The 24,532-nt window shown below is 42.5% G+C and overlaps 1 protein-coding gene across 5 annotated transcripts in view; it reads left to right on the top strand.

Moving 5' to 3' along the window:
* Positions 1–24,532, top strand: part of Tcf20 (transcription factor 20) — a 162,901-nt gene that overhangs the window by 107,088 nt on the left and 31,281 nt on the right. For all 5 annotated transcript variants that reach the window (XM_051160090.1, XM_051160088.1, XM_051160085.1 and 2 more), the window contains exon 2: positions 14,104–19,854. In XM_051160090.1, the coding sequence (XP_051016047.1) occupies positions 14,140–19,854 (5,715 nt within the window). In that variant the 5' untranslated portion in view covers positions 14,104–14,139. The remainder of the gene's footprint in view (positions 1–14,103; positions 19,855–24,532) is intronic.

The following is a 24,532-nucleotide window of genomic DNA, read 5'->3' as shown; positions in this document are numbered from 1 at the left end:
TAGGGTCATCCTAGAACTTGCTCTGTAGACCAGGCTGGTCTCGACCTCATTGAGCTTCACCTGCCTCTGCCTCCCACGTACTAGGATATAAGGTGTGCACCACCAATGCCCAGCCTTTTTTTTAATGCTAATTCTTAATTGTGTGTATGTGCACATGCATGGGCATGTGCAAGCATGCAGAGTGTTAAAGGTGGTTCTGAATCTTCTTTTGTGGGATTTGGGAACTAAACCCAGGGCCTCTGGAAGAGCAATACTTACTCTTAACCTTTGAGTCATCTCTATTCCCTTAAGGAAAGTCTTTTAGCACATCAACAAGTATATACTACTTTACTTGGCTGCTGCTGGGAAATGATGTTAGACTTGTTAAGTGCCCCTTGCTTAGAGACAGCTGGGGAGATGAGGCACTTACATGAAGTGGGAAAGGAAAGACTATTAAAAGACCAGGCACCACATAGTGGTATATGGACTAGGAAGCTCATCACATTTAGGTGAGAAGGCAGGATCACTAAGCTGAACCTTTTCCTAGAGTCTTGTCTACTGAGGCCAGATAGTCTTAAAAGAATGACTCTGCAATTTTTGGGTGAGGTGCTAACCAAAAACTGCATGAGTACAGACATGGAGTATACTATTTATATGCAGAGTCTTGGACATGGTTTGGTCAGTTATGATTAGAAAAAAAATGCCATCTCCCTGGCTAACCCTGTTACATGCTGCCCTATGACTGTGATCTCACTGTACTGCAATTCTTTTGTAGAGTTGAAAGCTTTTTCAGGACTTAAGCATTTTCAGTCTTAAGTCTTTTTCCAAGACCCAGTAGCAGTGCCAGCATATTATAGTAGATACTTAAAAAACAACTAGATTTTGCTATTTATGGATTTTACAGACTTTATATTCTGGTGTCCCCACAAACTATGGGTTTATGCTAGGCATAGTGGTGCACATTTTCCAGCACTCATTAGGCAAACGTAGACAAGTCTGAGGTAAAGGTCGGTATGGTCTACATAGTGAACTCCAGGATAGCCAGGGTTACAGAGAGACCCTGTCTTTAAAAAAAAAAAAAAAAAAAAAGAGTGATGGTTTTTTAAATAAAATCATATTACCTCAACTCCCACACTTTGACTTTATGTTTGGTGTAGGCAGGTCACTTCTGTCCCTGTCATGTGCTTTTCGCCATTCCATAATTATTTATATACAGCCTTTTTTATAATCATATAAGCCATACCTGTATGCCATGTTTACTGTCATATTTGCCTGGCTCTGGTGACTACCCTTCTTTTCCTTCTTTCTCAGTAACTTCCTTTTTGACTTCTTTTCCTTTTAAACCTTTGAACATTAGAGGGATTTGAGGATGGATCTTTCTTTTTGTCTGTTTGTTGTTGTTGTTGTTTGTTTGTTTGTTTTTTGAGACAAGTTTCTCTCTATAACAGAGCCCTGGGTATCCTGGACTTGCTTTGTAGACCAGGCTGGTCTCGAACTCACAGAGATCCACCTGCCTCTGCCTCTTGAATGCTGTGATTAAAAGGGAGTACCACCATGCCTAGTTTGAGGATGAATCTTTTTTAAGATTGTATTTATTTTATGTATATGAGTACTGTGTCTGCATGTGCATCTGCATACCATAAGAGCACGTTAAAGAGGATGTCGATGGTTGTGAGCCACCATGTGGTTGCTGGAAGAGCAAACAGTGCTCTTAACCGCTGAGCCATCTCTCCAGCCCCGAGGATGAATCTTATGCTTAATTCTTAGACCAGTAGCTTCAGATCTCTTAAAAAATAACTACACCAAGTGACAGCCTTATATTAGTACATATATGAAAATGAAACTTAGATTTCATAAACTATTTTGTATGCTTTACCTTTATTTACCGGTATTTTGCTTGTTTGTTTTTTTTTAAAATAAACTTTTTTTTATAAAAATTAAAATGAAATCACAGTATTTTCTTTCCTCCCTCTAGCTCTACCCATTTATCGTGCCTTGTTCCCTCCTGAGTTTATGGCCTCTTTCTTTGTTACATACATACACACAGGCCTACACATATAAGTACAGCCTGCTCCAGCTAATTAGTGTTTCTTTTATCTATCATTTCCAGAGCTGACTACTTGGTACTGGATAACCACTTCGGGGGCTTATCCCTGCGAAAACGATTTCTCCTCCCTGCACTCCTTAGTTCCTTATACTTCTTTGTCTAGAGGTGGGAGCATGTGAGAGTGCCCCTTCCCTTGTTAGCATGTTTGTTGGTGGTATACTTTTTCAGGTACTGTTTAGGCAGCCATGCTGTTGAAGTATTGTGGGTGAAACTTCCACATCATCTTAGGAGACCCAGTCTCACAGTAGATTGCCTGTATTTTGGCTCTTACAGTTCTTCCAGACCCCCATGCCCTTCGATGATGCTACCTAAGCTTTAGGTACAGGAGTTGTGTTGTAGAAGGATTCATTGTGGCTGGGCATCCCAGTAATACTTGTTCTCAACAGTTTGGTCAGTTGTGTTTTTCTGTAATGGTCTCTGTGTTGTAGTGTTAAATTTCTTTGATAGGAGTGAGAACTATTTTTGACCTTTGATGAGCGGTATAAGGATAAATATCTATAATGCAGTTAGAAGTTACGCTGGTTTAGTCAAGTTGGAAGTTGATTCTCTGAAATCCAAAGACTTCATTTACCCTAGGGTGCAACAGGTCTGTTTTTTTTGTTTTGTTTTTTGTTTTGTTTTTTTCCTTCTGTTGAGTGGGCCTTAATTTCAGTTAGAAAGCTGTTGATTACCAACAGGATATACATGCCACTACTGCAGCCTTAAAGTTATTGTGCCATGCTTGCTGGTCATTTGTTGCTGTTCATAGGTGTTGCAGTTGGAAAGGGCTTTTGGTTGCTTTCCTTGCTTGGAAGCTGTCTTAGTTAAAGTTTTTGTTGTTGTAAAGAGACACCATGACTGTGGCAACTCCGAATAAAGAAACTATTTAATTGGGGCTGGTTTACAGTTTTGGAGGTTTAATCCATTATTGTCATGGGAAGCACATGGCAGCATGCTGGCAGAAATGGTGCTGGAGAGGTTACTGAGAGCTCTACATCCAATCAGCAGGTGGCAACAGGAAGAGAGGCACTGGGCTTGCCTTGAGCGCTTGAAACCTCAAGGTCTGCCCCAGTGATAGATACACTTTCTCCAGTAATATTATACCTGATCAAACAAGGCCGCCCCTCTTAACAGTGCCGCTCCCTATGAGCCTGTGAGGATCATTTTCATTCAAACCGCCACAGAAGCATGCATAGCACCTTCCTGTACTGTAAACATCTTCAGGAGAATACTTGCAGGTCAGATTCAGATCTTCAGGGTCCTTTGTCAGAAGTATATGGTCCCCTCAGCAATAAGGACTTACCTTTAACTTCTGGGAGACTGCCTAAGGCAACAATAGCCTATTGTTTTGAGAGTCTCTTGAACTCTCCTGGCAGACTTGAAAGGGAATTTCTTATGTCTGGTCTTGGGGTTTTTGTTAGTGTTTTATCCTTTTCCTTTCCTCCCTCTTTCCCTTCTGTATTGACTTTCCTCTTCCTCCCCAATTAAAGCCTCCCCCATTTCCCCTTTCAAATCACTTATTTTTATTATTTCTAATTTGTGTCTGTGTGTGTCTGCAGGTGCTTTGGGAGGCCAAAGGGTCAGAGACCCCTTGCAGGCAATTGTGAGCCACTTGGCTTGTGTTTTAAGAGTTGAGCTTGGGTTCTATGAGAACAGTATATGCTCTTAACCATGGAGCTGTTTCTGAGTCCTATATACTTCAGTTTACTTTGAGCCGTTTATGCTGTTATTTTCCATTTTGCTCTGCTCCGTATTTTTTAAGAGTTGAGTTCAAGACCCTCTAAATTGAATTTACAACCTGCTTTAGGTGGTCTCATTCATTCCTTTGAATTCTTTGTGCTGCTTACTTTACCTTTATCTCTACCCCCACCTGAGATCCAGTCATGCCACCTGTCTATCTGACATCTCTCTCCACTTGGATGTCAGTGAGAGCCTCAGACGTGACCTGGCAGGCAAAGCATGATTCCTGCTGTCTTCTGGTCTCACCCTCTCAACAGTGGTGCCCATTTTTACAGTTACATTGTAGGAGATGATATTGGAGTATTGCTACATAAGCCTACTTCCAGGGCTCAGATCTGATGACTAGTGTTGGGACCTTGTTCAGTTATTAAATCTCTCTGCTTTATTTTCATCATTTTAATAACGTGAGGCTGTCAGCTGTGTCTGTCTGGTATTACCGTGAAGACTTGAGTTTTCACCTCTAAAGGATATTAAACACTAGTGTTCAGCTAGTATTGCAGTGCTGTTTGTATCCCTCGCATTCACTTCTGATACAGTGGCAGTTTCTTTAGGCCCAGAGTTCCAAATATGTCCTGTATTTGACCACATAACAAATCCACCAATACCACATTGATCTGTGCAGCCAGCAGCCCTTACCCAAATTACTAAAGTAGCTTCTGCTCTGCCCCTCCCCTACTTGGTTTTCACAAAACAGTCAAACCATTTTTTAAACTGAAACCAGAGCATATCACCTACCATCTAATTCAAAAATCCCAGGAGACTTCTAATAGATTCTAGTTTGGGGCTCTTAACTTCTTCAAGACCTTTTATCAGTCTTTTTTAAACAGTGCCATGCCTGTGATTGCCTGGCAAACTGGTTAACAGGCAGAATATAATTACATAGGCCCATTGTGCCCAAGACCCTGCCATGGGCTTCCAGAGATCAGCAGTGACTTCATCCATGTGCTGCACAGTTGAGGTCCACAGAGTGGTGTGGGTTACCATTTGTTTTATCAAGATAGAAGTAGGGAGAGGCGTTTAAACGGAGACTTAAAAGGAATGCATAATACATTGAAGATTTTAGTTGTAGTAAGCTACAAAACTGAGTTCAGATTGAATTTGTCTGATTCTGAGTCCATGAAGCCTGAAACTACAGGGCTGACAGGAGTGATTACTTCACTGAAGGACAGCTCTCAAGAGAAAAGGGTTTGTACAGGAGACTGTTTAGTCAGAGAGGGAAAATGGAAGGGCACTGGTATTGAAGACGTGGGTGGGAGCAGCATGGGCAAGGCCTGCAGGTCCGGAGCCTGAGTATGAAAGGTGAATATGGAAATTTTGTTGTTGGTAGAAGCTAAAAGGCCTTAAATTACACAAAATTTGCTATTTTTTCAAACTGATTATGTAGGAAACCATTTTTAAAACAAATATGTCAAATGTACCAGGGAAAAAAAAAAGTCTTTAATAATACCTTCTCCCTCAGAGGTGGGATGTTACCACCATGCTTATTACCTCAACCCTTCCTTTCTCTCCCTTCCAGACACCAGCCCCTTTCAGTTGCTTGGTATTGAGACTTCTCTTTGTTCATATCTGACTGGAGGGCTGAATTGTTAATTCAGGCTATTATAGTGCGTGCACATGAGCACACATGTACACACATGGTTCTATAAAATGACAGTTACTTCCTCACACTGGTTGGGTCCATCTCCATCAGATGGAAAGCTTATTCTGTCTTTCTGGCAAAGTGAATTGTACCTTGCCTGTTCCTTCCACCCCCGCCCCAAAAGAAATCTAGGTTCTATTTAGTAAGACATAGAAACCTGAAAATGACTGTGCTTGGTGGCATATGTACATAATGCCAACACTCAGGATTCTGAGCCAGGAAGACCGTAAGTTAGAGGCTGGCTGCATGGGCTACCCTGCAAGACCTTTTCTCAAAAACCAAAACCTCCCAAACTGAGAATGTCAGTTTGATACCAAAGACTAAATTTTTTTGTATTTTTAAAAAGATGATGTTTAGCTTTTTTGGGGAGGTGGAGGTATTCGAGACAGGGTCTCTCTATGTAGCCTTGACTATCCTGGACTCACTTTGTAGACCAGGCTGGCCTTGAACTAACAATGATCCACCTGCCTCTGCCTCTCAAGTGCTGCCATTAAAGGTATGCACCACCACCACCACCCCGTGATCTTTAGCTTTTTAATTTATCTACCTGCTGTCTGTTTTTATGGCTATTGCGAGGTGAGGTCTAACAGGGTTTTTTTTCACCCCAAAATGGCATGCTAGTCTCTCCCCTTTATTTTTATTATACTTAAAAGCTTTGGTATATGGTTAGGGCATATATTTCCTGTCTTTTTTATAGTTTTCCAATTTTCTTTAATATTTTTATGTATTGCTTAGATTTTTTTAGATGAATTTTGGAATTAGTTTATCAAACTAATGGAATTGGGCCACATAGATAGTGAAAAGTTCCACAGCTGGGGACGTAGTAGAAACATGGTGTAAGGATGAGACTGAAATTCTTGAGAGATGGTTTATCTTGAGCAAAAGAAGTAAATTGTATTTGTTGAAGATTATGGGAGCTAGTTTTCTTACTGTATGAGAAAGGAATTGGCAAACATGGAAAGATAAAGAGAACTGAGAAATGTTGAGTTGGAACTGGACTGATAATTATGGTCTTTAACATGTAAGTATATTTGTAAAAATAGTTACAAGAATGGTAACTGTGTATGTATGCGCAGCTCTTGTAGTTAGAAGTACTGACATCTTAAGTTTCAATCCTAGCACCTAAACCTCTGTTGCTAAATCATTTTCCTTCAAGAGGAATTGTCTTTGGGGAAATAGGTACTTCTAGGAGTTGGAACTGGGAAAATACCAGATGAATTTGAAGTATCTTTAACCAGGAAATAGGAAATAGACCAGGCTGGCCTCCAACTCACATCGATCCGCCTGCCTCTGTCTGCTCCTGAGTGCATGCGCCGCCACCGCCCGGCAGTCCTTTGACTCTTAATTCAAAGTTGTATTGAAGGAATTATAGTGAGACACTGCTTTGAAGTGGCAGCACTGATTGCTGTTTGCAATCATTTTGTCTGTATTTTACTGTCCTGTTAACAGCATTTAAATGAGAAAAAAATTCAGAGACATCCCAAAGCCCTGGGGTTCAACTGGTAACAAAGACTGAGAGGGAGACCTAGTTAGCCCAGGGTGCAACTACTCCCACTTTCTTGCGCCCTTTCTGTTAACTGTTGAGCTGTTGTGATCTCCCATTTGGCTATTTGAATTCACTTTGGGATGCCTCCTGTGTATAAACAGGAAGGGGGGTGAAGGGGGGGGCACCAGGATGTGAGTTGCAGACACACCTCCAGAAGTTTCGTTCTATATAGGGAAGAAAAGGCAGTTGATGAGACGATTTAACCTCTGGGCTCTTGGAGACTATGCCTAAAAATAGGCTTAACTATTGTGTATGTAATATATTGTGGAGAATCAAGGAATTGAGCTGATTTTAAGGGCCCACCTCCCTGCTCCCCCCCCCCCCCTTTATTTTGAGACAGTATTTTTTTTTAAATAAAAATTTATTTATTATTATGTATACAGTGTTGTCTGCATGTACACCTGCAGGCCAGAAGAGGGCATCAGGTTACATTATAGATGGTTGTGAACCACCATGTGGTTGCTGGGAATTGAACTCAGGACCTTTGGAAGAGCAGGCGGCGCTCTTAACCACTGAGCCATCTCTCCAGCCCCCTTGAGACAGTATTTTTACATAGCCCCAGCTCTCCTGGAACTTTTGATGTATATACTAGGCTGGCCTTGAACTCAGAGATCCACCTGCCGCTGGCTTCCAAGTACTGGGATTAAAGGCATGCATCATCACACCCAGCTTTTAGATCTAATTCTTAGAAAAACAAAACAAAGAAACAAAAAGCCTGAGTAAGTGATGTTCATACCACTTGGGCACTGCAGTGCATAAGGTATTGCAGTGTGTTAGCTGTGAGTTCCTGGGGCAGGGCTGGTCTGTCTGGTCATCCTCCACGCCTCTGGGCTTGTGGGTTGTCTTGTGCCTCTTGCCCTTAGGCAGAGAATTGCTTTACTGCCAGTAGGACACACCGCACAACACTGCTGAGATGATAAAAAGCTCAGAAGCCTAAGTCATGTGTATATATATATATATATTTAAGTTTTTGTTATTTGTGTGTGAGGCCATATGAATTCTGCCACTGTAAATGGTCAAAAGGTTTCCATTTTTCCAAACCATTTCCTTTGTCCTCCAACTATAAAAATGTCCAATTTCCATATGTAATAATAGCACGGATATGTAAATAATAGATATTTCATGTGTCTAGAATCTTCACAATTCTTATATACTATGTAAGTAGATACACCATATTTGCTTAATCATTTTCAAGTGATAAAAGACTTAGCTTGTGCTATTTTTTCCCTCACAGATCCCACTGGAACAGTCTTATTTATATCTTCAGAAATTTATAAGAATGTTTGCTGCTTTTGTTATGTTTTTACTGCCCTCAGCCTAAATTCACAGGATGGGATAGGGTCTCTTGTCATTGAAACAGGGTCTCACTGTGTAGCTTTGGCTGGCCTAGAACTTGGTATGTGGACCAGGCTGGTCTCCAGCTCACAAACATATGCCTACCTGCTCCTGCTTCCCTAAGTGCTCAGATTAAAGGTGTGTGTGAAACCATCCCTGGCTTCCTTAAATTTTTTTTTTTTTTCAAATTCATGACGATCCTTCTTTCTCATCCTTCCAGAGGCTGTGATCAGAGGCATATGCCACCGTAGCTGACATTTTTTTTTTTTTTAAACATTTTGAAAGCTATAAGTTAGTGTCTTATTTTGGGGCCTGCAAATAATTTTATCATGGTTGCAGATAGATTTCTTTTTTTACAATGTTTATGGCTGATATTGTGTATATCTTTTGACCCTGGAAGAGCCAGCTTCTTACACCTGCAGCATTCTAGTAAGTTTCTTTTTCCTAAGATAACCAAAAAGCTTGTGGGCTCTGTCTTGTTTACTTAAGATGTTTTCAGAGTCCCTTTTTTGGAAATCCCTTATCAGAGAGCTACCAGTGGCATCAGCAATAATTGTACTGAGGTCAGTCCCTAAGGACAAGATAGATTCTGTGTGCAAACTGGATGCAGAATAGGAAAAGCCCAATCATTGGACAGATACACATGCCTAATTTGCTAATTTACATGCACATGAAACATGATACAGATATATCCAGGTTTAAGGTGACAACTCCATTTCACAAACTTTAAGATTTCTTTCTTAGTGCCTCCTCTCTAGGAATATAGCAGCATTACATTGTCTTGATGCTGGTTAGAGGAAGGCTTTTGCCTGAAGTGTAGACTGAATTCTAGAGAAGATGTTTCATATCCTGTCTTCAGTTTACAAGGCATATAAAAGTACCTGGTAATGTATGTGGCATGTGTTAGGTATGCAACAAATTAGCAATAGCCATTATTCAGATCTGATTCAAGTTGTTGGTCAGAATTCTTGAGAGAAAAATGTGTATTTGGGGTGTTTCTCATGGTGTAGTAAAAGGATCATGACTTTTAGAATCAAAAGAATTTGAGCTAAAGCAGATCAGCTCCCAACATGTCTAGAAAAGTGACTTAGAACATACATAATTCACCAGTTCCCCCCCGCCTTGTGTCTATCTATATCTGTGTATACATAGGGAAACCAGACAGTCAGACATGTTGGAAATTGCTTAATATGTAATAATTAGTAGTAGTATTAGTAGCACATTCCTTAGATACTGGTTAAAGGTAAACACTTTTTACCATTTGTTTTCATTAAATGAAGTAAACCACTAAATTCTTTGATGTAAGCATAACTTGTAGACAAGATCATATATCTGGGATCCTGGGACCCATGTGACCTGATAGGGTAGTATTTCTGGACTCAAGGATGCTTCAGAGCGATGAGAATGGTGACGGCTCAGGGGCACTTGTGAACAAGATTGTTGGATAGGAACAGCAGAAGCAGAAAGATGCCATAAGCCATCCAGGACTGTGGGGAATGAGAGATTGTCAAAGCAGCAAGTGGAGGAAAGCTTATTCCATTATTCCTGTGACTGGTGCTGGAACAGAGAAGTTTGTGGGAACATTCTTCTATATTAGGAAGATGGAGGTGGCCATCTCAGAACCAGAGAATAGAGCAAATAGAAATGAACAGGGTTGTGATTGAGCAATGCATTGCAAGCAAAAAATAATAGGGACTTACTCTAAAGTAGTAGTTCAGGGTAAGACATTGAGGTGGTCAAGGAAAAAACAGAATTCATTATCTTTGCTGTTGAAGATAAATTGAGCCAGATGTGGTGGCTCACTCTGATAATCTCAGTATTCGGGAGGCTGAGGCAGGAGGATTGCTGTGAGTTTCAGACCAGTCTGGGCAGTAGAATGAGACCTTGTTGCCAAAAAATTTTAAAGTAAAAATGAATTGGTGACTTTGTAAGAATAAATGCACAATCATCTTTGTAGAAGTTTCCCACTACAAATGGCACTACCTATCATCATTACACGAGAACCTTGGCCATAATGGTTATGACTCCTGCAGCCCATCCCACATTCTGATTCATAGCCTACTTTTTGATTGCTACTCTTGAACCTTGCAGTGTTACTGTGTACTTTGTCTGGCATGTTTTTATTTTAGTCCCTGTTATATACCATATTATGAAATAGAAGCTTCTCACTCCCCAACTGATAATAAGTGTACTCTGAAATTCTGGGAATGAGAGAACTTATCAGTCAGGGTCCCAGTAAAAAACAGATAGCACACTCAAACTGGTAACTTGAAAAGCATTTAATTGTACCATCTAGAGTTCATTCAGGAAAAGAGAAACTTTGTATTCTATGAAAAATGTTATAAGGAATTTTGATATAAGAATTAAGGATGGTCCCACATAGGAAGAACTGGAATTGGGGAAGCCTGTCACGACAGGCTGTTGATGACCAGAAACTGGAATGTCATAGTGGGTGTTCTTGGGAGTCTGTGGGAGAGCTACTGGGAGTCTGGGCCTGCTGCAGTTGCCTCTAGAAGTATCAGCCTCTCTTTTTCTTCTTCTGTTTTCCTAATCTCCCTGGCACTCCTCTTTGTACACTTTAACCCTCCCTCCCGGAAAAGACTGAAAAGTAACCCCAGCCCCAGCTCCTAATCTTCTGAGCATGTAGAACTGGAATGTGGACAGCAATGCAGAAGGATACCAAACTGAGAAAGTGGCATCTTCTGGCCTGGCATTCTGAGCCAACAGGCAAGAAGTAGTTCTGAGCTCTGAGAAAATGGCTAAATGGTTATATTGCCAGACATCTGACAGAGCCATTCCTGTTGGTAGAAAGTCTTTAGCAGCCTCAGAAATTGCCTAGTCAGAGCCAGGAGAGTAAATCTCTTTCACTATCTCCAAATTGGGCCAGAAGCCAGAGGATGGTAGAGCTGTTCATTGTCTCTATGATGCTCCTCCTAGGTTGTAGAGTACTTTGTAGGTGGGTGAGGAGTGAGTCGATAATATATCCTCAAAGGGGGTCTAAGTAGAATCATTATCTTGAGGACTGAAGCTTTTTTTTTTTTTCTTTCTTTCTTTTTAAAGCAAGAAACATTCTGTTGTCATTCTTGCAATAGAAGATCAATAGTTAAATCTACTTGGAAAGATAAGAGCTTTCTTGAAGATATTTGAGAGGACTTTGGGGAGAAAAGATTGGGTTGGGGAGTATAATGCTCTTAGATGATGACGGAAAGAACAAAAATTAATACTAGTTTTCTGTAAGATAATGAGGTCACCAGCTTTCCACTAGGCTAGAGAGAACACTCCACAGCTGTGGCTGGAATGGACTCAAAGTCCTGGGCCTCACTGGTACACCTCTATGGCCTATCTGAAATGGAAAGTTAGGAATATGGAGAAAGTGAGGAAAGAAGGGGAGAAAATGTGTTCGTAAATCTCTTTCCGATATGTATGAAAATACATCATTGATGACCGACTGACTTTGAGATGTTTTTCTTTTGGACACATGTACACACACACACACACACACACACACACACACACACACACACACACACACAAATGATTTGTATTATTACTTTGTTTTATGGGCTGGTGATAAGTCGCAAATACTTCAGGTTTATATTTTCTGTTGCTAGCATTTTGCTTTTCCTAACTGCTTTATTTGAAATTCCTGCAAAGGATAAACTTGGAACACCTTTTGGTACTTAAACTTCATGTGCACCAAGAATATGCTACAGATGATACTTTGCAGAAGATAATGGCTATCATTTTTATGTTTGTCTCTTTCAAGTCTATAAACCATTACTACAGGAAAAGAGGGATCATCCACAGTAAAGAAATGTTCAGGGGAGGGCTGGGAGCAGGACTGGTTTTTTTTTTCCCCTGTAGAAATAAGGTTGGAAATACCCAGGCAGCCCCAGGCCAAATTGCTGATGTCTAAAGTAGTCTTTAGCTCTTAGTGCCTCTGATTTAGGGGAAAGGGGGAGCAAATGGCACAACTATTTATACATTTGAATCTTTAGAAGCTACTTTTATTACAGAATAGTTAACTAAACAATATGGAAAGTATTTGTAGGGAGATTACCTCTGGAAGCAGCTTTTTATACCTTCAAATAACTGCTGACTTTAATGTTTTGTTCAATTTATTCCCCATCAGCCACTAAGAACTAAGTTTTAAGAACTAGAAGTATACTGTAACCAAGGGAAGTTTAGATGTTGATGGAATTGTTCTTGACAGTCTTGAGGACAATGGAGGAGATAGAGAACCAGCTGGAACAGCATTGGAGGACAGCACTGAAGGGGCATATCTTATGGCCATGTTAAAAAAAAATCCTCTGTCTAATCTAGTAGAACAAATACAGCCTGTGGGACTGCCACACTGGGCTTGATGAATTCTGTGCTTCAGTTTCCTCTTCCTCTTCTGTAAAATGTGGGATCTGGTCTTCTGAGGATTGAATTAGTATATGTAATTCCTGGAACAGGGGTGAGCATTATATTTTCATGGTTGCCCAGTAGATTCATTGGGTCTGTTGCAGAGGCATTTGAAAGTGATGAAAAGTGATTTTCTTCAGGCACTGAGTTTTTGTTGTTGTTTTTGGTTTTTTCTTTTTGTATATAGACACTTAAAAGACTAACGTTGAGCCATATGACTATATATAATCAGACTTAGTCCCGTGTCTAGCTATTTTTAATATAAGATATATTAGGACTACCTTATAGGAGCCAGGTGTTGTAGCACACACCTTTAATCCTTGCACTTAGGAGGCAGAGGCAGAAGGATCTCTGTGCTGTTAGTTTGAGGACAGCCTGGTCTACATAGTGAGTTCCAGGACAGCCGGGGCTACATAAAGAGACTCTGTTTCAAAAATACCCAAACAAACCAAAAATGTCCATATATTGGGGCTAGAGAAATGGCTCAGCGGTTAAGAATGCTTGCTGCTTTTCTAAAGGACCTGAATTTGGTTCTGAGCACCATCTTGGGCAGCTCACAACTGCCTTAACTCTAGCTGGTCGTCAGGGGCATCCTCACACAAATACACATAAAAATAAATCTTAAAAAATCAGTTAAACTTTCAGAGTAGTGTTTGTTGCTCATCTGCTGTGATTTTGTTTACTTCTGAAATCTATTTCTCATGTGCACCCAAGATAAGTTGGGGTTTGTTTTTTGTTTTTGTTTGTTTTTTTCTCTTAGAACTGGACCCTAAGGATTTTACAGGCTGCTTGTCAGTGTCTTCCTGCTCTGCATTTAGACTAATGATATTTTGTTTCTCTTGCCCCTTCAGCACCATCTCTCAATGGTGCTAGTTCTATAAAGCCTAGCCCTTCAACCATTTTAGCGTCCATGCAGCTTCTGCTCCTTTTGTTTGAATGACATATGAAGATTATTTATGAGGCTCATTTATTTTATCTTTTAATTTGTTTTTTTGAGACGGGGTTTCTCTGTGTGGCCTTGGCTGTCCTGCAACTCTGGAGACCAGGCTGGCTTTGAACTCACAGAGATCCACCCACCTCTGCCTCCCAGAGTGCTGGGATTAAAGGTGTGTGCCACCATGCCTGGCTTTAATAATGAACTGTATTGAATGTGTTTGAATCTATCTAGTGTTTTCTTTGTTGTGATACAGATGCCTTCATTCTTTAGACCATTTATCTGCTTATTTGCATTATCAGAAATGGATAGAACAAGGAAAAATAAGACGAAACATAAAGCAATCAGCTTGGCCATTGAATTATTAGGCTTGAGTTTTATTTGTACCAAGCAGATACATGCTTCATGCTTTTCTTTTCTTTCTTTTCGTTTTCTAGGAGGGCTGCTGGCCTGCTGCTGTGCTGCTGAACAGTATGCAGTCGTTTCGAGAGCAAAGCAGTTACCACGGAAACCAGCAGAGCTACCCACAGGAGGTACACAGCTCATCCCGAATAGAAGAGTTCAGCCCTCGTCAGGCCCAGATGTTCCAGAATTTTGGGGGAGCAGGTGGTAGTAGTGGTGGCACTGGCAGCAGCAGTAGTGGACGGCGAGGAACAGCAGCTGCAGCAGCAGCAATGGCTAGCGAGACCTCTGGCCATCAAGGCTACCAGGGTTTCAGGAAAGAAGCTGGAGATTTTTACTATATGGCAGGCAACAAAGACACCGTGGCAGCAGGAACCCCTCAGCCTACTCAGCGAAGGCCTTCTGGGCCCGTGCAAAGCTATGGACCTCCCCAGGGTAGCAGCTTTGGCAATCAGTATGGGAGTGAGGGTCATGTGAGCCAATTTCAAGCACAGCACTCAGCTCTTGGTGGTGTGTCTCATTATCAGCAGGATTACACAGGGCCTTTCTCTCCTGGGAGTGCTCAGTATCAACAGCAGGCCTCCAGCCAGCAGCAGCAACAGCAGCAACAACAGCAGCAGCAGCAACAGCAGCAAGTACAGCAGTTGAGACAACAGCTTTACCAGTCCCATCAGCCTCTGCCACAAGCCACTGGACAGCCAACCTCTGGCTCATCCCATCTACAACCAATGCAGCGGCCCTCAACTCTGCCATCTTCTGCTGGTTATCAGTTAAGAGTGGGTCAGTTCAGCCAGCACTACCAATCTTCTGCTTCCTCCTCTTCCTCCTCCTCCTTTCCTTCACCACAGCGTTTCAGTCAGTCTGGACAAAGCTACGATGGCAGTTACAGTGTAAATGCTGGGTCTCAGTATGAAGGGCATAATGTGGGTTCTAATGCACAGGCTTATGGAACACAATCAAATTATAGCTATCAACCTCAGTCTATGAAAAATTTTGAACAGGCAAAGATTCCACCAGGGTCCCAGCAGGGGCAGCAGCAGCAACAGCAGCAGCCACAACCTCAGCAACAGCAGCAGCAGCAACAGCAGCAGCAGCAGCAGCAGCAACATGCCTCCCAGCATGTGATGCAGTACACCAATGCTGCCACCAAGCTGCCCCTGCAAAGCCAGGTGGGGCAGTATAACCAGCCTGAGGTTCCTGTAAGGTCCCCTATGCAGTTTCACCAGAACTTCAGCCCTATTTCTAATCCTTCTCCAGCTGCTTCTGTGGTTCAGTCTCCAAGCTGTAGCTCTACCCCTTCTCCTCTCATGCAGAGTGGCGAGAATCTCCAGTGTGGGCAAGGCAATGTACCCATGAGTTCCAGAAACCGAATTTTACAACTAATGCCCCAACTCAGTCCAACTCCTTCAATGATGCCCAGTCCTAATTCTCACGCTGCAGGATTCAAAGGATTTGGATTAGAAGGGGTGCCAGAAAAGCGGCTGACAGATCCTGGGTTGAGTAGTTTGAGTGCTCTGAGTACTCAAGTGGCCAACCTTCCCAATACTGTGCAGCACATGTTACTTTCTGATGCCTTGACACCCCAGAAGAAGACTTCCAAGAGGCCCTCATCATCATCTAAGAAAGCAGATAGCTGTACAAACTCAGAAGGCTCCTCACAGCCTGAAGAACAACTGAAGTCCCCTATGGCCGAGTCATTGGATGGAGGCTGTTCCAGTAGTTCAGAAGATCAAGGTGAGAGAGTGAGGCAACTAAGTGGCCAGAGCACCAGCTCTGACACTACCTACAAGTGTGGAGCTTCAGAGAAAGCTGGCTCCTCACCAACGCAAGGTGCTCAGAATGAGGCCCCTAGGCTCAGTACCAGTCCTGCAACTAGGGAAGAAGCTGCCTCTCCAGGTGCTAAGGACACATCATTGTCATCTGAAGGGAACACAAAAGTCAACGAGAAGACAGTTGGGGTGATTGTCTCCCGGGAAGCCATGACAGGTCGGGTAGAAAAATCTGGTGGACAAGATAAAGGCTCCCAGGAGGAGGATCCTGCTGCCAGTCAGAGGCCACCTAGCAATAGTGGTATAAAGGAAGTTAGCCACACATCACTTCCACAGACAGATCCTCCAGGAGGAAGCAAAGGAAGCAAGAATGGTGATAATAGTTCTAACCACAACGGAGAAGGGAATGGCCAGAGTAGCCACTCTGCAGTAGGCTCAAGTTTCACAGGCAGGACTGAGCCTAGCAAATCTCCTGGAAGTTTGCGCTATAGTTACAAAGAGAGTTTTGGGTCAGCTGTACCACGAAATGTCAGTGGTTTTCCTCAATATCCTTCAGGACAAGAAAAGGGGGATTTTGTCAGTCATGGGGAACGAAAGGGTAGAAATGAGAAGTTTCCAAGTCTTCTACAGGAAGTGCTTCAGGGTTACCACCACCATCCCGACAGAAGGTATCCTAGAAGTGCTCAGGAACATCAAGGGATGGCTAGTGGCCTGGAAGGAACTGCAAGGCCCAACATCTTAGTCAGTCAAACCAATGAATTAGGCAGCAGGGGCCTTCTGAACAAGAGCATTGGATCCCTGTTAGAAAATCCCCACTGGGGACCATGGGAAAGGAAGTCAGGCAGCACAGCTTCTGAAATGAAGCAGATCAATCTGTCTGACTATCCCATTCCCAGAAAATTTGAGATAGAACCTCCATCATCAGCCCATGAGCCTGGGGGCTCCCTTTCTGAACGGCGGTCAGTGATCTGTGATATTTCCCCACTAAGACAAATTGTCAGGGACCCAGGGGCTCACTCACTGGGGCACATGGGTGCTGATGCCAGAATTGGGAGAAATGAACGTCTCAACCCAAGTTTAGCTCAGTCAGTCATTCTTCCTGGTGGATTGGTATCCATGGAAGCAAAACTGAAATCACAGAGTGGACAGATAAAAGAGGAAGACTTTGAACAATCCAAATCTCAAGCTAGTTTCAACAAAAAATCTGGAGACCACTGCCATCCTACCAGCATCAAGCATGAGACTTACCGTGGCAACATTAGCCCTGGAGCAGCAGCCCATGATTCCATTTCAGACTATGGCCCACAAGATAGCAGGTCCACACCAATGCGTCGGGTCCCTGGTAGAGTTGGTAGCCGGGAAACTATGAGGGGTCGGTCCTCTTCTCAGTACCATGACTTCGCCGAAAAACTGAAGATGTCTCCAGGCAGGAGCAGAGGCCCAGGGGGAGACCCTCATCACATGAACCCACATATGACCTTTTCAGAGAGGGCCAATAGGAGTTCTTTACATGCTCCCTTTTCTCCCAACTCAGAGAGCCTGGCCTCTGCTTACCATACAAACACCAGGGCTCATGCTTATGGGGACCCTAATACTGGTTTGAATTCCCAGCTCCATTATAAGAGACAGATGTACCAACAGCAACAAGAGGAGTATAAAGATTGGGCCAGCAGTTCTGCTCAGGGAGTCATTGCTGCTGCACAGCATAGGCAGGAAGGGCCACGGAAGAGCCCACGACAGCAGCAGTTTCTTGACAGAGTACGGAGCCCCCTGAAAAATGACAAAGATGGGATGATGTATGGCCCACCAGTAGGTACCTACCATGACCCAAGCACTCAGGAAGCTGGGCGCTGTCTCATGTCTAGTGATGGTCTGCCTACCAAAGGCATGGAATTGAAGCACAGCTCTCAGAAGTTACAAGAGTCTTGTTGGGATCTTTCTCGACAGACTTCTCCAGCCAAAAGCAGTGGTCCTCCAGGAATGTCCAATCAAAAGCGGTATGGACCACCCCTTGAGACAGATGGGCATGGACTAGCTGAGTCTACACAGTCATCCAAACCTAGTAATGTAATGTTACGGCTTCCGGGTCAAGAGGATCATTCTTCTCAAAATCCCTTAATCATGCGGAGGCGAGTTCGTTCTTTTATCTCCCCTATTCCCAGTAAGAGACAGTCACAAGATGTAAAAAACAGTAACACTGATGATAAAGGGCGCCTCCTCCACTCATCAAAAGAAGGTACCGATAAAGCATACAATTCCTACACCCACCTTTCTCATAGTCAGGATGTCAAGTCTATCCCTAAGAGAGATGCCTCCAAGGACCTTCCAAATACAGACAATAGAAACTGTCCTGCTGTTACCCTCACAAGCCCTGCTAAGACCAAAATACTGCCCCCTCGGAAGGGACGGGGATTGAAATTGGAAGCTATAGTTCAGAAGATCACATCCCCAAATATTAGGAGGAGTGCATCCACAAACAGTGCCGAGGCTGGGGGAGACACAGTCACACTGGATGATATTCTGTCTCTGAAGACTGGTCCTCCTGAAGGTGGGACCGTGGCTACTCAAGAGGCTGAGATGGAGAAGAGAAAAGGTGAGGTGGTCTCTGACCCAGTTAGTGCAACTAACCAGGAATCAAATGTTGAAAAACCTCTTCCAGGGCCTTCTGAAGACTGGTGTGGCAGTGGAGATGACAAAGTCAAGACAGAGGCACATGTAGAAACAGTTCCTACTGGAAAGGAGCCCTCTGGTACTATGACAGTCACAGCTTCACAGAAGCCTGGTGGTAACCAAGGGAGACCAGATGGTTCCCTGGGTGGGGCAGCAGCATTAATCTTTCCTGACTCAAAGAATGTAGCTCCAGTGGGCATATTGGCCCCGGAGGCAAACCCCAAGGCTGAAGAGAAGGAGAATGATGCAGTCATGATTTCACCCAAACAAGAAAGTTTCCCCCCAAAAGGGTATTTCCCATCAGGAAAGAAAAAGGGGAGACCCATTGGTAGTGTGAATAAGCAAAAGAAACAGCAGCAGCAACCACCTCCACCCCCACAACCCCCTCAGATACCAGAAGGTTCTGCAGACGGAGAGCCAAAGCCAAAAAAGCAGAGGCAAAGGAGGGAGAGAAGGAAGCCTGGGGCCCAGCCAAGGAAGCGGAAAACCAAACAAGCAGTTCCCATTGTAGAACCTCAAGAACCAGAAATCAAGCTGAAGTATGCTACCCAGCCACTAGATAAAACTGATGCCAAGAACAAGTCTTTTTTCCCTTACATCCATGTAGTAAATAAGTGTGAACTTGGAGCTGTTTGTACAATCATTAATGCGGAGGAAGAAGAACAGACCAAATTGGTGAGGAGCCGGAAGGGTCAGAGATCTCTGACTCCTCCCCCCAGCAGCACGGAAAGCAAGGTACTCCCAGCTTCGTCCTTTATGCTGCAGGGGCCTGTGGTAACAGAATCTTCTGTTATGGGGCACCTGGTTTGCTGTCTCTGTGGCAAGTGGGCCAGTTACCGGAACATGGGTGACCTCTTTGGACCCTTTTACCCCCAAGATTATGCAGCCACTCTTCCGAAGAATCCACCTCCTAAGAGGTCCACAGAAATGCAGAGCAAGGTCAAGGTTCGGCACAAAAGCGCTTCTAATGGTTCTAAAACTGACACTGAGGAGGAGGAGGAGCAGCAACAGCAGAAGGAGCAGAGGAGCCTGGCTGCTCATCCTAGATTCAAGCGGCGCCATCGCTCCGAGGACTGTAGTGGAGGTCCTCGGTCTCTGTCCAGGGGGCTCCCTTGTAAAAAAGCAGCCGCTGAGAGCAGCAGTGAAAAGAATGTTTTGGACACAAAGCCCTCTGTACCCACCACTTCAGAAGGTGGTCCTGAGCTGGAGTTACAAATCCCTGAACTACCTCTTGACAGCAACGAATTTTGGGTCCACGAGGGTTGTATTCTCTGGGCCAATGGAATCTACCTGGTCTGTGGCAGGCTCTATGGCCTGCAGGAAGCGCTGGAAATTGCCAGAGAGATGGTGAGTAAGAGAGAACCCCTCGCCAGCCTGGGTTCTGGTTACTTCTCTTTGCCTGTTTCCTATACTTTAGTCATTATTCTACTCATCACAAGTTCTTTGCTTAACCCAAATGATAAACAGAAAAGGGAGTGTTTTTGAAAGATGTACCTTATATTTTCATCAGTAATATATCTATAGGTTGCAAAGTCGTGTTTTTGCCTATAAACCTTTAGGAAACACAATTCCCTGTTCTACTCTGCCTCAGCCTTGACTCCTGCTTGTTAGGCAGTCATTCGCTTTCATAAGCATTTCAGTTAGTGTGCTGCTTTTTATAAATAATTTTTCAATGTGTGGTACTCAAAATTATACTATGGTTATATTTCCTTTTTTCTAAAACATTTCATTGCTCCAGGTTTTGTTTTTGTTTAGTTATTATGTAGCCCAGGCTGACCTTGAACTCACAAACTTGTTTCAGCCTTTCAAGTTCTGGGATTGCAGGCATGAGCCACCACACCCAGTGTTTTACTCTAGGATATTAACACATTCTCATATGCTTCTTTTTTCTTAAGCTATGTTTTTCTAGTCTTTACTTATTCTCTAGGTCTGCTTTTTAGTTCTTATCGTGAGCTGCCTCATCATTACCACCACTTGCTGCTAAGACTCTGCTGTTCTCATCTCTCCTTTTTTCTTAAATTAGACTTTTATTTAGGGGAGCATCATCCATTAGTTTCTTTCTGAGCATCTTTAAATTTTTCTTTTCTTTTTTTTACTAAAATCATTTGTTTCCTTCCTTTCTTGTTAGAGATTATTTAAAATGTCTGGTTCTTCATGACTGTCCACTCAGGAAAAAAAGATGTTAAGAAATGATTATTTAGGAGTCTCTCCATGGACAAAGCATTCACTGTGTACACCTTGACATCATTCAGGGAAGTCGGGACAGGCTCTCAAGGCAGGACCTAGAGGTGGGAACTGATGCAGAGGCCAGGGAAGAACACTGCTTACTGGCTTGCTCAGTCTGTTTGCTTATGTAATTCAGGACCATAGGCTCAGTGTGGTACCACCTGCCGTGGGTCTGGCCCTCCTACTTCAGTAACTAATTAAGAAAATGTAACACGGGCTGGAGAGATGGCTCAACGCTTAAGAGCACTCACTGACTGCTCTTCCCGAGGTCCTGAGTTCAATTCCCAGCAACCACATGGTGGCTCACAGCCATCTATAATGTGATCTGATGTATACTGCATACATAATAAATAAATCTTAAAAAAAAAAAAAAAAGAGAAAGAAAATGTAACACAGGCTTGCCTACAGGCCAGTTGTTGGGGGCATTTTATTAATTGAAGGTCTGTTTTCCCAAATGACTTTAGCCTGTGTCAAATTGACAGAAACTAGCAGTATACCTGGTGATTTTATCTACTTCCCTTTGTGGGAAGGGACCTTGTGGATAAATGTATTTCAGCCCACTATAGCAAATCAGAGTATTGGTCACCAGTAATTAGGCTAAATCCCTATTCTGTGTCTAAATCTGTAGCCAATGTTACAGAAAGTAAAAAGCACTTCATATGATGCAGCTACCTTAAATCGTAATTAGATCCTTCCTCTAAAGGTTGAACGGTGAACAGCATTTAAGTAAAAATATTAAAATTGCCACTCAAAATGTTAGCCTATACTTGTCAGATTTGATCCTAAAATGAAATCTAGAATGTTACAATTGAAGCAGGTACACCAAATGTGGTAATGTCTTTTCCCAGTCCCTCTCCCTTCACAACTTTTAGTGACTAAATGGTTAAAAAAAAAAACAAACAAACAAATGAAAAAAACCTACAAAAACAACAAGCTAGCATCTCAGGGCCCATGATGTGGTTCTGCAGATAATGGTGCTTGGTGCCAAAGCTGCTGAGCCTGAGTTCAGCCCCTGGGCCCTGCATGGTGGGAATGCTGAAAGTACTTCTACTTCTAGAGCTGGAGTTGCAATCACAACTGTTTCAGGAGTGATTTAATTTTATTCTTTAAAGGATAGAAAATTGAAATGCTTCATTTAAGGAGAATGATGTAAAGAAGATCATTTAACTACAAAGATTGTAGTAGTAGATTTGAGCCAAAGCTCTGTTTTTAGGTTGATATAAACCACTGTTCCATCAGGGCTGTACTTGTCATTTGTGACAGCTCCAGCAATTGACCGTGGTTAAGTCTCATACTGCAGCTTTCAGCTTGTTTCCTGTCTCTTCTACTGATCTGCTTGTTTTACATCTCAGCTTATGACTAGAATGGTAGCACCACAACATATACACAGATGTTTAACAAATTTCAATCATAGTGATTGAAAATCATTATATACTAAAGATTATATTGATTTTTAACACAGGTTCAACTAACATATAGTTTATTTCCTATTATCTAGCAGACCAAAATTTTCTTTAATTTACTTTGAATTGTATTATTTAGAGTTTGTTTGTTTGTTTGTTTCTTATCTCTTTATCACCGTTTTTATCTCTTTTTTCTGAGTCAGGATTTCCCTGTGTAGCACTGACTGTCCTGGAACTCTCTCCGTAGACCAAGAAGGCCTTGATCTATTCCTACCTCTGCCTCCCAGATGCTGGGATTAAAGGTGTGTGCCACCACCATCCAGCGTAGAGTCTCTGTTGCTGTGACAAGTAAAACACCATAACTAGAAGCAGTTTGGGGAGGAAAGCATTTATTTCATCTTACAGACTGTAATCATCCAGGAAAGTCAAGCCAGGAACTCAAGCAGATCAGGAGCCTGGAGGCAGGAGCCACTGCACAACCCATGGGAGGAACGCTGTTTACAACGCCTTGCTCTGCCTGCCGTCTTAAAGCACCCAGATCACCAGTTTAGGGCTAACATTGCCCATAGTGGGCTGTGTCCCCCTACTTGAGTCAAAAATTAAGAAAATGTACCAAAGGCTTGCCCATAGGCCTGTTTAGTGGGAACATATTCTCAAATGAGGCTCCTGTTTCCAAAATCATGCTAGCTTGTATCAAGTTAACTTAAAACTAGTCAGCACAATTGTAAGTTTATAATTTTGAAATATGTCTCTATAATGTTTCAACTTCCCGAGTAGCTGGGATTATGAGCATTGCCTGGTTTTCAATTACAAACTTTAAAATGTTTCAAAAATTGTTGTTTTGCCAGGCAAAGTGGTACAGGCCTTTAATCCCAGCACTTGGGAACCATAGGCAGATGGGTCTCTGTGAGTTCAAGGCCAGCCTGGTTTACAGACCAAGTCTAGGACAGCCAGGGCTGTTACACAGAAAAACCCTGTCTTAAAGAACCAAACCAAACCAAACAAAAAAATCTGTTTTAAGCCTAGCATGGTGGTATATACCTGTATTCTCAAAGGCTGGAAAATGATTAATTCAAGGCCAGCTTAGGCTACTGTGACTCCATCTCAAAAAAACCAAATGAAACAAAATAGTAAATGTAAAAACATGATTTGATAAGTGAAAAAGTATTAATAGAAATAAGATAATGTTTACTAGCATAGCAAAACCAAGTCACAGAGTCAGCTTTCTTGTTGACTCAAACAAGCCATTCTTTATGAGTTCTGAATTTTCATCTACAAACTTTTAAAATAAGTGGCTTCCAAAGCCTGACAAGATTGCCACTGCCGGCCAAACCTCGCCAGGGCTTTGCCTCAACCTCTTGGTGTCTTGTTTTTAATTCCAGTAACTATCTACACATGTGATTGACAGTGACCACTCCTGCTCTGCCTCCTCTCTCTTCCGTCTCCTCTTTCCCTCACAGCCCCCCATCCGAACAGCCACGTGATCTTGTTGCCTAAGCTCATGCTTCTCTCCTTGTACACATAACTAGATCTCTAAGCAGCCCGAGGCCTTCTCATCTGTTATTATGACTCGCAGCCGATTGGAAAAAAGTAATTATTTTATTTACCTCTTTCCTTAGAACTATATGGGAGGGGGGAAAAACTATATGGGAGGTTGGGCGGTGGTGGCGCACGCCTTTAATCCCTGCACTCGGGAGGCAGAGGCAGGCGGATCTCTGTGAGTTCGAGGCCAGCCTGGTCTACAAAGTGAGTCCAGAACAGTCAAGCTACACAAAGAGACCCAGTCTCAAAAAACAAACAAAACAAAACAAAACAAAAAACTGTATGGGATCGCTTTACTTCTGTCTCTACACAGTATCATCAGTGTTAAATATCTAGAGAGTTAGCTGCCTTTTAGGAATGTTTCCCCCCAAATTCTAGGGCATTTTAAGTGAAATTTTTAGTTTTTGATTTTACTGCATTTATTAACCTTATGGAACAATCATGACAAACTGAAGAACTATAGTTTTCCTGCAACCTGTTTCTTGATACATATTTTTAAAGATATTGGAGGCATATTATAGAAGATTTAAAAATAAGACTCAATAGAGTACTTTATGGAAAATGCTGTAAGACCATAAGACCAATATTGATAAACAAATCACAACACACAGATTGCTGTATGTCAAATTAAATAACTCCTCCTGAAGTGTGGAGTTTCTTTTTGTAACTTTCTCAAGATAGCTCATGGTATAGTATTAAGAAACTATGGTTGCATTTAATTGTGGTGAAAACTGAGGTGAAACAATCATTTTACTGGCCAAAAAACTTCTCTGTTTTGCATAGCAGCATCCAATTCCCAGAGATCCTAGAATGCATCTTAAAGCCTTCACACACTGAATTGAAACTAGACAAAA

The sequence above is a fragment of the Acomys russatus genome, chromosome 17 (genome assembly GCF_903995435.1).
Source record: "Acomys russatus chromosome 17, mAcoRus1.1, whole genome shotgun sequence".
NCBI classification, from domain to species: Eukaryota; Metazoa; Chordata; class Mammalia; order Rodentia; family Muridae; genus Acomys; species Acomys russatus.
The sequence above is the reverse complement of the archived record's forward strand: the minus strand, read 5'-3'. Positions and strand labels throughout refer to the sequence as shown.